The sequence below is a fragment of the Chionomys nivalis genome, chromosome 4 (assembly GCF_950005125.1).
Source record: "Chionomys nivalis chromosome 4, mChiNiv1.1, whole genome shotgun sequence".
NCBI lineage: Eukaryota > Metazoa > Chordata > Mammalia > Rodentia > Cricetidae > Chionomys > Chionomys nivalis.
In genome coordinates, this window is record NC_080089.1 from 18,728,264 (window position 1) to 18,743,196 (window position 14,933).

The 14,933-nt window shown below is 41.3% G+C and overlaps 1 protein-coding gene across 1 annotated transcript in view; it reads right to left on the reverse strand.

Annotated features, from left to right (window-relative positions):
• Positions 1-14,933, reverse strand: part of Muc16 (mucin 16, cell surface associated) — a 191,987-nt gene that overhangs the window by 62,269 nt on the left and 114,785 nt on the right. Inside the window, exons 39-47 of the mRNA XM_057766818.1 lie at positions 13,221-13,345; positions 11,312-11,379; positions 6,178-6,350; positions 5,202-5,222; positions 4,608-4,673; positions 2,807-2,931; positions 2,646-2,713; positions 2,053-2,225; positions 1,569-1,604 (exon numbers count right to left, since the gene is read on the reverse strand). Coding sequence (XP_057622801.1) covers positions 1,569-1,604; positions 2,053-2,225; positions 2,646-2,713; positions 2,807-2,931; positions 4,608-4,673; positions 5,202-5,222; positions 6,178-6,350; positions 11,312-11,379; positions 13,221-13,345 — 855 coding nt within the window. The remainder of the gene's footprint in view (positions 1-1,568; positions 1,605-2,052; positions 2,226-2,645; positions 2,714-2,806; positions 2,932-4,607; positions 4,674-5,201; positions 5,223-6,177; positions 6,351-11,311; positions 11,380-13,220; positions 13,346-14,933) is intronic.

The following is a 14,933-nucleotide window of genomic DNA, read 5'->3' on the forward strand; positions in this document are numbered from 1 at the left end:
GGAATGCGATAGTTGAGATAGAGGAAGAACAGAGATGAAAGCAAGGAAAGAGATATCTCGATTGAGGGAGCTGTTATGGGGTTAGCAAGAAACCTGGCTCTAGAGAAATTCCCAGGAATCCACAAGGATTACCCCAACTAAGACCCTAAGCAATAGAGGAGAGGGGGTTTGAACTGGCCTTGCCCTGTAGTCAGACTGATGAATATCTTAAATGTCACCATAGAACCTTTATCTCCTTCTCTTTCTTCTCCCTTTCTCACTCTATTCACCATCTACCTTTTCTCTTACTCTCCGTCTCATCTTTGTCTTTTCTTGTTCCTCTTCTCCTTTCATTTCTGTCCCACTCCACTTTCTTCTTTCTAGATTCTCTCTTCTTTCCTCTTTATTTGTCCTTTTCTCTCCCACTTATTTCTTTCTTATACATCCTCTCTGCCTTCTTCCCTTCTACTTCTCCATCTCTCCTCCTCCCTTCCCTCTGTTCCACCTTCTCTCTCTTTCCCCCTCTTTCTTTTTCTTCTTACCCCTCCTTCCAGACCTACTCTACTCCATCTCTCTCTGTCACTTTCCAATCTCTCTTTCTCCTACTTTCTTTATTCTTTTATCCTAGTATCAGTACCAGAACAAAAGATGCAGAGAAAGGGGGAGAGAGAGAGAGAGAGAGAGAGAGAGAGAGAGAGAGGAAGAAGGAGGAGGAGGAGGAGGAGGAGGAGGAGGAGGAGAGAGAAATAAAAAGAGAAAAATGTGAAGAAGAAAAACAAAATGAAACCATCTCAATCAACCAGAAGTCACCTAGTAACTTATTCAACAAGAGGTTTAAGACAAATTAAATAAGAGCTATATAATGCATAGTTGCAAATAACCAAGGACTTTCCTAGCTTTGTTCAGAATTTGTTCGTAATTTCTTCCCCATTGTCTTTCTTTGGAAGACCTGAACCACCATTGATTTTTTTGTCACATCACAAATTATTGCTTGCTGAAATAAATTCTTTAATAGAAAAAATGTTATTGTGCGTCAGTTTATCTCTTAAAGACAACAAAGTCAAGTTTGTCGGAGAACTAAAACAAAACACATGCAAGAATCAGTGTGGTAGGAGATGGTATGTGAATCTATGCCTTCCTCATCCAAGAAGCCAGGGGAGATGCCACTTCTCTCATTGAGGTGTTGGGGGAGGTTGGTGAAGTTGAGAGTGATGGGTGCCACCACAGAATGATTGACTGAGTAGCAGATTAAGAGAGAAGCTCCCAACCTGGAACAGAGCCATGAGCAAAGCACCTAATCATGGGGCACTGTTAGAGTAACAGTGTCTGAAGCAGGAAATACTCGGAAACTCTTAAGTTATTAAGACCCTCTTTCTTCCTTCTTCCAAGAAACATGTATTGTGCATGTATGTAGATTCTCCAGTAGCCTCTATGGGTCCAAATATTAACAGAGCATAGTCAATAATCTTCTAATCCTACTAGATTTCACTTCCAACCAATGAATGAATCAGTTCTTTGGGAAAAGCACCATTTGGGGGGTCCCTGAAAGTGGAGGCAGAACCTAGACAATGACAGTCAGAAATACTCACTAGTGTTAGCTGGGGATGCAGTTCCAAAATGGTAACCTGTAAAGAAAGAAAAAAGTGAGGGACATAAGAATGAATATCAAGGACTAAGGGGAAAGGAGAATACAGTTTCTGGGGTTAAAAACAGAGGAAAAGGCAAGAAAAGAATGAGGAAACAACTAACGAGGCAATGGACTGAAGGTGGGTAGAGCTAGTCATTGACTCTGTGAAGGTTTTACACTTGCTCTTAGCCAGACAATGGAGAAGTGGTTCTCAGAAGTGAAACTGGAATGCTGATGGGACCAAGAACCCTATTCATTCAAAGCAAGCCTTCTACCCACTTCCTCATGCTGTTTTTGAGTCATCACAATAAAGAGAGAACACAGACACAAAAGGAAGGAAAATGGGACAAAGATCGTTCTAGAAAAAGGGATGAATTGGTCAATACTTTAGCAAAGCCTAAGACTCCAAGTGGGCGAGAGCTCATGGCTTAAATGTGGGATCTCACCATTAATGTAGAGACTGTTCTGGTCCAGGGTATAGGGGCCCAGACGGGTGATGCCATGTGTCTCATGGCTCAACTCCCAAAATAGCTGATCTTGGACTAACCCAGGGCTCATTGAGTCAGAGAGGAAAGTGCAGATTATGTCTACACCTGTGGCTGCTCCATGATTGTCTGACCTGGAAGAAACAAATGAGGCATTGGAACACTGAGGTCAGTTCTAGAGCATTAGGGGCATTGAATGCAGGGGGCAGAAGGGAGGAGGCTGAAGACCATGAAAAGAATAGTTATACAGTTTAAAAGTTGGTCTCCAATATGTGCTCTGAGCCTTTAGACACTGGGATAAGAAATAATTTGTGTGTGTGTGTGTGTGTGTGTGTGTGATTAGACTCAGATAAGCAACCTTGAATATGTGGATAGCTTCCAGGAGTCTGCTTTCTTATACTTCTGAATCAGAGTCTCTCTATTTTCTGCTGCACTACATACTCTGGCTAGGAAGAATGTGTTAGAGAGTCAGGGTGGATGCTAAAACATGATGATAGACGCACATGGTCTCCGCTGGCTGCTTCAGGACAGTCCACTCCCTCTAGGGGTCTCACCTGAGTGAAGCCAGTTTGCATCCAGAGTAGTGTGTGGCAATGATGGTCTTATTGAGCAAGGTGTCAAGCTGATGGAAAAAATAAAGAGTTAGAAAAAATATAGATGGGACCTTGCCAGAGAGTTGTAATGTAGAATTAGTGGGATTCTTGGAAGGACTCACCAAATAATGTAAGATCCACTTAGTGGAGTTGAACTTCAAGGAATCTGGATGTCCCATCTCCTCTGTGTAGTGTAAGTTGGTTATGGTGAAGTTGAGAGTGATGGGTACCATGATAGTAACAATGCCTATTAGCAGTGGGGAAATAGAGATGTTTAGATTTAGAACTGGTAATGACCAAGGCTGCTTCTAATTCTATGTAACATTGTTGGATTAACAAGTTTTGAAGCAGGGGACATTCTGGACCTATTAAAACATTAGAATTGGAACCTTGCTTCTTGCATCCAGGGAAAATTAATGTGCAAAAACTTCTGGGACAAACTCCTTAGGTCCAAACATGAATAGGGAATCATCACCTAATGCATATTCTAGGAAATTTACCAAACTATTATAATTTAGGAGAAGTTAGTAAAAGGGCAGATAGGAAAATTAGTGACCCAACTAATGACTCTAAAAATCTCTTTGTAGAAAGCATTATTTCAGGGATGACAAAAAGCATAGCAAAGAGTTACTAGAATCTAAGCAATAAGTAGAACACCCCAGAAGAGTGCATAGTGAAACTTGAAATTATTTCACTATTTCCAGAGGGAAGTACAGGTGTGAGATTTGCAGGAACCTCTGGGCTTACTCCAGAGAGGTAATGGCTAAATAATGCAAAGCCTTGCATGCGACTCATAGAACAAAAAGAACCCCTTGCATGTTATTTAGAGGAAAGGTATTCTATAGATACAATCACATCATAAAGAATGTTGTAGTTGCTACTTGGGAGATATTAGGAAGCCAGAATAGAGGCTGCTACATCTTTTCTAGGAAAAACATGCTGGCCTCATTAAACTCTAAATGATATAGATACAGAGAAAGAAAAGGTTTGAGAGTGTCCCCAAAGGGTCAAGAGATGAGTTTCGGTGACAGTTGGATGTGGGAGGTGAGCAAGAGGAGGGGTGAAGTTTGGCACTGTGCCTGTGCCTTTGGTAATTATTAGAAGAATGGTTACATTTGGAGGACAATTATATCTTCAGGATGAGTGATTGTGATGGTTACTGTTGATGATCAATTTGATAGACTCTAACATCACTTGGGAAATAAGCTTAGCATACTTGTGGAGGGCTATCTTGTTCATATAAATTGATACGGGAAAACACATTTTAACTATGACCAGGACTGAATTTCTCTGGATGGGGCATTCTATAATGTGTAAAATGGAGAAAGGCACTGGAGCACTAACGTGTACTCATGATTTTATTTTCTAGTTGTGAATGTGATGTGACCAAAGCTTTCAAGCTCCTGCTCTTTTAACTCTGTGATGGACTGTACCTTAAAAAGATAAAAATAAGTCCTTCATTTTTTTCCTTGAGTTGCTTTGATTAGAATATTTTATCATAGTAACAGTTAAAAAGTAAGTTGGTGTTCAAAGAGACCTCAGTGATATCTAGGAAGTATGTAGACCCATGTTCAGGAACTTTTTTTGTGGTACTGACTAGGATCAGAATTTGGACCCTGAGTAACTAGTTTGCAGAATGAAAAACAACATCTTGGGGCTGGAGAGATGGCTCAGTGGTTAAGAGCATTGCCTGCTCTTCCAAAGGTCCTGAGTTCAATTCCTGGCAACCACATGGTGGCTCACAACCATCTGTAATGAGGTCTGGTGCCCCCTTCTGGCCTGCAGACATACACACAGACAGAATATTGTATACATAATAAATAAATTAAAAAAAAAATCTTCACTGCAAGGTAGATGGGTCTTGAAGAAAGAAATGGTTTGTTTGCCTTTTTGGTACCAATAATAACATATATCCTTCCCTACCTGTGGAATTAGTTGTAGAGAATGGAGTCAGAGAGGAAGTTGGGAAAGATGTGGTAGTCACAGGTGCTGAGACAAAACAAAAAGAAAAAAACCTAAGATGAGGAATGAAATACAAATTGTGATACATCTTTAAGGAATGACTACAGCCTGGATGCCTATTTCCAAGAATCTGTACTTTGATATCACCCTTCGGTTGTGTGCTTTGAGGAAGGGTGGGTGACCCTTACTATCTCTATTTTAGTCTATATTTCCATGAGCATTTTTGAAATCCTGACCAATTAAAGTGGATAGTAGAAAAAAGGTTGGCTTATCCATATTTTCTTTTTTTAAAAGATTTATTTATTTGTTATGTATACAGTGTTCCTCTGCATGTATGCCTACATGCCAGAAGAGGGCAGCAGATCTCATGAGCCACCATGTGGGTGTTGGGAATTGAACTCAGGACCTCTGGAACAGCAACCAAGCAACCAGTGCTCTTAACCACTCAGCCATCTCTCCAGCCCTGGCTTATCCATATTTTCATATTTCATGAAGGAGATGGGAGGCAGCCAGGGACATGTATATGTCTGTAATACTCACTGTTCAGGATCATACCTGAGGTAAGATTGGTGTAACCTATAGAGACATGGAAAGGTAATGAGGGAAGAGAGAGACTGTCAACAAAAAGGCAACTTTTGACATGAACCAAGATCTCTTAAATTACTAGAGTTTCTAATTCTGTCTTTAGAAAGATGTTATTTCCCATTTTACTTCAGACTGTGTTTGCAGCTTACCTTTAGCGACAGAATTCACCCAGGCAGACAGAGAGAACCCACATTCAAACAAGACATTTTATGTTGAAGTAGGAGCTCCTATTGTAAAAACTAGGGAGAAAGTACCCTAAGTGGTTGGTTGGGAACTCCATTTTCCTGTATTTTCCAAAGAAGAAGTGCTTATATCTGGAACAATAGCAGGGAAGAGATCTCTGCTCACTCAAGGCTGGAGATAGGGTGAAGGTACGGTGTGGAGACAGTAGGTTCATGGACCCCTTAATTTCTAATGTCTAGGTTGTATATGGTAGAAAATTTCAAACTTTACAGACACCTGAAAGCTCATCCTACTTGCTGCTGGAGGTAGTGACTAAGATCTGGTGGGCATAAGCTGCACAGATGGAGGGAAAAGCCTAGGGTCAGGTAGAAAGGAGATAAGAAGTAGATGTAGCTTGCTGAGCAGCAATAAATGTAAACAGCCTGCAATGTGTAAGCTTGGCTGTCAGTTTGATGGGATTTGAAATAACCTCTGAGATACACCCAGACGTGTCTGTGAAGACATTTCCAGGGGAGTTTAACTGAGCAGGGAAGATGCTCACTAAATATGGGTAGTACCATCCCATGGCCTTAGGCCCTGAAGTGAATAAAAAGGAGAAAGTAAAGCGAACACCAGCATTCTTGTCTCCTTGCCCATGCCCTCTGTGCCATGGAGCACTACATCTTTTCTCAAACTCTGAGCCAAATTAACCTTCTTTTCCTTAAATTGTCTTTCTTAGGTGTTTGTTACAGAAAAAGAAAAATGAGCAATACTCATCCCTCACCATTAACATAGAGACTGTCTCGATCCAGAGTGTAGGGGCCCAGCTGAGTGACACCACTGGTTAGCTTGCTCAGCTCCAAGTACAGTTGCTCTCTAGCCAAGCCATGACCTGCGTGGTCAGGGTAATAGGTGCAAACTGTTTCCACTCCTGTGGCTTCTCCATTCTTCCTGGGACTACGGAGACAGAATAAAAGTGATAATCATAAATGGTCTTGAGAATTGTTGGAGTGACATACAAAGAAGCCATCAGGAAGAAGAGGTCTGGTATGGAGGCAGGAGTCCAGGCTTAGTAGAGCTTAAGAGACTGAGTATTTTGTCCTAATTAGACATCTTCAGTATGCCCTTCTTAAATCAAGTATTGGGCAATATCGAACAAGCAGAGGCAGAAAGAAAGTAACAACTAGAAGTTGGGGATGAATCCTGTAAAATACTGTCTTCTGGACATGATGTGGCTACTAGACTTATGAACTCACTGAAGCTGTGTTTACTTGCATAAAAGAAGAATCAAGTCAGCAAAACTTCTATTGTATATGAGGGTCTTACCCTTTGCTGTGGAACTATCAGCAGTCGATAGCTGCTGGAGAAGAGAGAATACTTTTTTATTATCATTTTTATTGAGCTCTACATTTTTCTCTGCTCCCGTCTCTACCTCTCTCCTCTTCTTCAATCCTTTCCCAAGGTCCCCATGCTCCCAATTTACTCAGGAGATCTTGTCTTTTTCTACTTCCCATGTAGATTAGATCTATGTATGTCTCTCTTAGGGTCCTCATTGTTGTCTAGGTTCTCTGGGATTGTGATTTGTGGGCTGGTTTTCTTTGCTTTATGTTTAAAAACCACTTAAGAGTGAGTACATGTGATAATTGTCTTTCTGTATCTGAGTTGCCTCACTCAAAATGATTTCTTATAGCCCTGATGTAGGTGGGTCTTGTATTAATCTGTTGCTTTCATTGGTTAATTAATAAAAAAACTGCCTAGGCCCATTTGATAGGCCAACCCTTAGGTGGGTGGAGTAGACAAAACAAAATGCTGGGAGAAAGAAGCCGAGTCAGGAGTTGCCATGATTCTCCCACTCCAGACAGACGCAGGTTAAGATCTTTCCTGGTAAGCCAGCTCATGGTGCTACACAAAATATTAAAAATGGGTTAGATCAATATGTAAGAGCTAGCCAATAAGAGGCTGGAACTAATGGGCCAAGCAGTGATCAAAAAAATACAGTTTCCATGTAATTATTTCGGGGCATAGCTAGCCATGTGGGCGGCCGGGTGCCGGGGACGCAGCCCTGCCGCTCTTATTACAACATAGCCCCATCCATTTTCCTGCAAAATTCCAGATGTCGTTATTTTTTTCTGCAGTGTAGTACTCTGTTGTGTAAATGTACCACATTTTCCTTATCCATTCTTCAATCGAAGGGCATTTAGGCTGTTTCCAGGTTCTGGCTATGACAAACAAAGCTGCTATGAACATAGTTGAGCTCATGTCTTTGTGGCATGATTGAGCATCCTTTGAATATATACCCAAAAGTGGTATTACTGGGTCTTGAGGAAGGTTGTTTCCTAATTTTCTGAGAAATTGCCACACTGACATCGAAAGGGGTTGTACCAGCATGCATTCCCACCAGCAATGCAGGAGTTTCCCTTTTTCCCCATAAGCTCTCCAGAATAAGTTGTCATCAGTGGTTTTGATCTTGGTCATTCTTACAGGTGTAAGATGGAATCTCAGAGTTGTTTTGATGTACATTTCTTTGATGGCTAAGGATGTTGAGCATTTCCTTAAGTGTCTTTCAGCCGTTTTAGATTCCTCTGTTGAGAATTCTCTATTTAGGTCTGCACTCCATTTTTTTTTATTGAATTATGTGTTCTTCTGATGACCAATTTCTTGAGTTCTTTGTATATTTTGGAGATCAGACCTCTGTCTTATGTAGGGTTAGTGAAGAACTTTTCCCATTCTGTAGACTGTTGTTTTGTCTTGATGACCGTGTCCTTTGCTTTACAGAAGCTTTTATTAATTAAAATGGGGTCCCATTTATTAATTGTTTCTCTCAATGTCTTTGCTGCTGGGGTTATATTTAGGAAGTGGTCTCCTGTGCCAAATGTGTTCAAGTATACTTCCCACTTTCTCTTCTATAAAATTCAGTGTGACTGGCTTTATGTTGATGTCTTTGATTCATTTGGACCTGAGACTCAGTTCCACTGGTCCTCCTGTCTGTTTTTATGCCAATACCAGGCTGTTTTCAGAACTGTAGTTCTGTAGTAGAGTTTGAAATCAGGGATTGTGATGCCCCCAAAAGTTTTTTTTATTGTACAGGATTGTTTCGACTATCCTGGGTGTTTTGCTTTTTCATATGAAGTTGAGTATCATTCTTCTAAGGTTTGTGAACAATTTTGCTAGGATTTTAACAGGCATTGCATTGAATCTTTGGTAAGATTGCAATTTTTACTACGTTAATTCTACTTACCCAAGAGCATGGGAGATCTTTCTACTTTCTGGTGTGTTCTTTAATTTTTTTCTTCAAAGATTTAAAGTTCTGGTCATACACGCCTTCCACTTGTTTGGTTAGAGTTACTCTGAGATATTTTATGCTATTTTCGGCTATTTTGAAGGGTGATGTTTCTCTGATTTCTTTCTCAGCTCATTTATCATTTGTGTACAGGAGGGCTACTGATTTTTTTGAGTTAATCTTGTGTATCCTACTACATTACTGAAAATGTTTATGAGTTGTAGAAGTTTCTTGATAGAATTTGTGAGCTTCCTGATTGGTGCTGGCAATCAAATGTGGGTCCTTTAGAATAGTATCAAGTGCTATCAACTCACTGAACCATTTTCAATATTTTAGAAATAATAAATAACTAAAGGGTTATATGTCATTATGAAATTATCTAACAAAGTGCGTTTTAGTGCGTCTTCTCCCATCAGTTCCGTCTCCTCAACCCTCTATCATCCCTGATATCCCTTTTTATAAAATATAAAATAAAATAATAAAAATGGGTTAATTTAAGATGTGAGTTAGCCAGAAATAGTCTTAAGCTATTAGCCAACCAGTGATTTAATTAATACAGTTTCTATGTGGTTATTTTGGGGCTGAGCAGCCAGGAACAAACAAGCGGCCCTCTCACTACATTTTTTTAAGTTTTTCTCTAACGGCTTTTTTTTCCTGGTCGTTATATACCTATCTTGAAGCATGAGATGTAATCTCTCATTTTCTCCTTAATTCCTATACTTTCCTAATCTTCAAATCTTTCAATATTATCTCTTGGTTTCATTTACCCATCTACAAAATGGACATAGTGATGTTATTGGCTTTTTAAAAAATCTGCATAAGATCAAGCCAGTCACACCTCTAAAGTGGACAGGGAGGAGCTCATAAGCAGCCGTTATGAGGGGAGGCACTATGGTAGTTGATGGTGGTTAGAGAAGTAGCCAGGTTTCTTTGATGGTATCGCTACTAGCAGGTGGCTCATGCTCCAATGTATGGCCCCACATTCATGCACATATGAACATTACTAATTGGACATAGAGGCATAAAGTAAAGAAAAAAAATAGAGGTTATAAAGTTGGGTAAGATACATGTTGGGGGGATATCTGGACAGGGAAAATGAGGGATGGATATGACAATAAAATGCATATGTAAATGATCTCCCCAAAATACATATTTAAAACACAAAATAACAGCGGTTGGAGAGATGGCTCAGTGGTTAAAAGCACTTACTGACCTTCTAGAGGTTCCAGCACCCACATGCCATATCACAGCAGCCTATAGCTTCAGTACCCTATTCTGACTTTCCATGGATAGCTGGTTCTCCTCTGGAGAATCCTGATTAATATAATACTATTAAATATCCTACTGTACATAGAACAGCCACATATAATAATGGCTATTTGGCAATTTCTCTTTCCTATACCCTAGTGTCTGAAACATGCTAACTGCTTGTTGTGTATGAGCCATCAGGAACAGTTGAATAAATCTTGGAATCTATATAAAAACAGTAGAACATCTTTTTGTAAAGGATAGAGTATGTCCCTTGTGAAAGAGTTTCATTCATATAAGTTTCTAGTGGTTTTGCAATATTAATCACAAGAAACTATGCTGGGATATGAGGACCATCTGGATATAACCATCTGTTACTGTTATTCCACTTATCACCAGGATTGATTTGGATGATTTGTTTGGTTAAACAAGTATCCACTTCCTCTATCAGCACCCATGTACATCCCTCCCAAGGTTGTACGCTTAAAGACAATGACTTTCACAAATAGGGGAGGACTGTTCTTCAATTAAGGGCATAAGAATAGTTGTGCTCCCTTGGAAAGAACAACCAAATAAGTTATGAAGAAATACTGTTCTGCATTTAAATGTTAAGTATCCCCTAGGTGTTCACACTGTACAGGCATGATCCCTAGGGGGAGCTACTGGGATGGGGGAATGTGGAAGCTGAGTGAAAGGTCTTTAGATCACTGTGGGGTTGTTCTCAAGAAAACTGTAAAACTGCAGCTTGTTCATCTTCCTCATTTTTATCATTTGCCTGGACAAGGTTAATTTAGGTCTGTTGACACTCCATGAGTCAAAAGCGACAATCCATCTGATTGTGGATAAAGATGACTCTAAAACTGTGATCAAAATTAAACTTTTCTCTTAGGTTTGCGATGTAGCTCAGTTGGTAGAGAGCTGATGTAGTTAGTATGCATGAGACTTTGAGTACCATTTTTCTACCACCATATACAATGGGCCTGGTAGTATACACAAGTAATCCCAGCACTCAAGAGGTGAAGACAAGAGAATAACAAGTTCAAGGATACACACTAAATTTTTGCAAGCTTCAACAACAACAACAACAACAACAACAACAAAAACAACAACAACAAGCCAACAAAAACCAAACTATCAAAAAGCCCTTTTTCTTTGTAAGTTAATTATTTCAGGGATTTGTTTTGTTTTGTTTGGCTTTGGTTTTGTTTGTTTGTTTCTGTGACAGAAACTAATACAAACTATATAAGAGATTTAAGAATGAGATAGTATAAAATCTGGCCTAACCCAGGGACTGCACAAAGTTTGAGACCAAAAGGAAAATGTAGTCATAGAGAAGGGTGAGTAGAAACTTCACCATGTCTTCCTGGGTGGTCTTCTCTATCTGTCTCACCTGAGTGAAGTCAGTCTACAACCAGAATACAGTAGGCCAATGCTGCTTTTTTGGAACAAAGGTTTGAGCTGCGAAGAAAAGAGAAGGTTCAGTTAAATATACAGTCTGAGTAGAGAAAAAGGGGAGAGGGCAAGAGAGAAGTGAGATTGTAGAAGGGGTGGGATGGGGAGAGAGTGGGTGTGGCAAGTGGGGATGTGAATGAGACTGGGTAGGTGAGAGAGGCTGTAGAGATGTAAATCAGTTAAAATCTGTAGCAAGGGTACTCTTGAGTGTGCAATAAAGGATGTAGGTGTGGACCAGTGGCAGGGTAATAAAGGCAAGTGGTCATGGTTTTAGTGGGACTGTTGGGCAGGTGAAAGTGGACAGAACTAGAGTGAGCCCGTAGGCCCTCAGTGGCTGTGGCAAGAGAGGGATGAGTGGGGATAAGAGAGATGGAAGAGAAACTAGTGGGTGTAGCAAGAAAAAAGCAGGGAGGGTTGGGATGGGTGGGCTCAGTACCGATGTGGGCAGATACCAGAATGAAGGACAAGAGGGGGAAGTATGCAGTGTGAGACAGGGGTGGGGTTAGTGAATGGATTGGGAATTAAGACATTAGTGTGGCTGGAGCAGGTGAATCGAACAACTATGGCTAGTGCAAGGGATGTGAGTACATCACCAATGATAAGGGCAAGGGAAGTAGATAGGGATAGAGTGGGTAGGTTATCAGTTGGCAAAACAAGAGGTTGTCAAGGCTGAAAAGAGTGAGTGGGGCAAAAGGTAGCAAGACCTATGTGGTAGGTACGAATAAGAATAACAAGATGGGAGTTTTAGTGGGGCTGTAATGAAGGGGTGGGGAAAGACAGGTGAGCAAGTCTTAAATTCATGGACAAGCAATAAGTAAATGTGGTTAGGGAGGTATAGGAAAACTTGGAATGAGTGGGTAGGCACCAGAATGAGTTAATATCAATAAGTGGTGCAAGAGGGGTTTGTGGGTGGGAACTTACTGGTGGTAGGGAAAGCAGAAGTTGGTGTGGTAGGTAAGATGGAGTGGATGGGTTAACAGTAGATGAGGTAATGGAGGTGAGCAGGTCACCAGAGGGAAAGGCAAGAGAAGTAGGCTGGGATGAAAAGGGAGGTCAGGTCACTATGGAGGGTCATGGGAGAAATATGGGTGGAAACAATGACAGCGTAAGAGAGAGATAGTTGGGCAGGGCTTTAGTGAATGGGCTGGGCAAGTGGATAGTGGGTGAGGATAATCTGTTTGCTGGGCAAGAAGAGGTGAATAGGGCTGGGAAAGGTCAGAAGAGAATCAGTGTTACTAGACCTGGATGGAGGTGGGTGGTCCTTGGACTTCCCACAGGGCAGGGAACCCTGATTGCTCTTTGGGCTGACGAGGGAGAGGGACTTGATTGGGGAAGGGGGAGGGAAACAGGAGGTGGTAGTGGGGGGAGGTAGAAATCTTTAATAAATAAATTAATTAATTAATAAAAAAAAGAAAAGAAATGTGTGTGGACATTAGTTGGTGAAGTAACAGAGGGGCATGGGTACAGATGGAGCAGATGGGCCAATCATCACTGCTTAGAACTAGATACAGGAGGGCTACACTTGAAGAGGTAAAAGAGACACCAGTGAGTGGGACAAGAAGGTAGGAGTGGAGTGGGTGGATGGAGTACCAGTGTGCTATGCAAAGGAAGAGGGTGTGACCGGAGAGAGCAGGTGAGCCTTAAATAGGTAAGGCTGAAGGTAGGCAGAGTATCATGAATACAACACAAGGGATGCATGTGGTGGATGGTGAGTAAAACAAGAAAGAGAAGTGGATGAGGCTTTAATGGGTGAGTGGGGCAAGAAGGGGGCAGGTATGGCTGTAGTGGGGGAGCAAGACCAAAGGCGATGGAGTGGGTGAGGTGAGGGAAGGGAGCAGGAGTCTCACCAGAAGCTGCAGGACTTTCTCCACTTTGTTGAACTTGGCATACCCTGGGCCCCACATATCCTCCGTGTATGGTAGGTTGGTAATAGTGAAGTTAAGAGTGCACAGCAGTGGAGCAGAGCTTGAGGCTGCAATTAGATTAGGAGAGAAGTTAAGTCCTGAGTCATATCGGAACTAGATGTAGGGTTTAGGACACAGTCTATATTCATATCACTGCCAACCATGTATTCATAGCTAGGGCAACAGTTCAGAATGTCTCTACCAGAATTAAAAAAAACAACAACTTATTTTGAATGATACAAATAATAGTAATTAAACACTGATGGCAATTAAAATATCAATATCAATGTGCTTTCAGCCTTGGTAAGATAGCATATTTTGCGACAGACAGCAGTTACTACAGGGACTCTTAACTAGTCAAAGTGCTGAGAATAAGTGTTCAGTAATTAGATATGAATAGAACATCTATCTATATCACCTCCTGAAAAGCCCAGGTAGTATCACAGAAGCGCAGGAAGAGGGAAGGTAAGAGCAGGATGGGGAAGAGCCCTGTAGGATATGGTCTTTAGGACACCACATGGCTGCAGCACTTAACTCACAGCTGCTTTCACCTATCCAAGAGTGGGCCTAGCGAAGTTCTAATATGAATGGAGGAGGGGCTCACTAGCCCATCTGGTTCTGAGGAGCTATTGCAAGTAAGAGTTTCTGGGGGTGGTGGGAAAGACAAGCTCTTCAGTCGTGTGGCTACTGGTAGATCACAGATGCCTCTATCACTGCTTTGGATCAATTCCCTTCTTTTACTGTTGATCCCCTTCATGCAACAACATGGCAGCTGTACATAGATTTATCCTTGCGACATTGCCATGTTTGCTCACTCCTCCAAGCAGGATCAATTATCAGCTCAGAGTAAGACCTTGGGTCAGAGAGCTCTGGTAAGAAAAGGCCTTTAGAGCCACAGAATTCATCTGTTTTTTCATACGTATGGGTGTGTGGTGTGCATATATGTATGTGTGTTTGCATACATATGGGGCATGTGTGTACACATGTATGAGAGCCAAGGTTGATGTCAGGTGTCTTCTCCAATCAGTCTATCTTATATACTGTGGCAAGATCTCTCAAAGACAACCCAGAGCTTGCCCTTTCTGCTCGTCTGGCTATTCAGTCTTTTTGGAGACAGGCAGGCTGCTATGCTCACTCAGATTGAATATGGGTTCTTGGGAACCCACACTATGATCCTCATGCTTAATTAAGAAACATTTACTTATTAAACCACCCCTCGGCCCTATATTTCCAAGATGACACCTGAAGATAAACAACAGAGACTCAACTCTGGCTTTTACAAGTATAAGCAATACAAGCATGTATACATACAAACAAAGAAGGGGGAGGGAAGGAGGGAGGGAGGGAGGGAGGGAGGGAGGGGGAGAGAGAAAGAGACATATAGACTTCTTGGTCATTTGGTCTAGTGGGTCAAACTAGGAGGCTGATAAAATCCTGAGTTGCTGTTTTCATATATTGTTTCCTGCACAAATTTCTTCTTGGCTAACTGGTCTGCTATTTAAAATTCTTCCAAGAGTTTGAGAAAGATTTAGAAATTTGTAGACACCTACATTAGGAAACAGGAACCTGAGAATGACTTTGGAAGCTTGATTCTGGGGTGGGAAATACCTGAGAATTCTCGGACCTTTGAGGACCCTCTCATGCACCAAGGGTCAA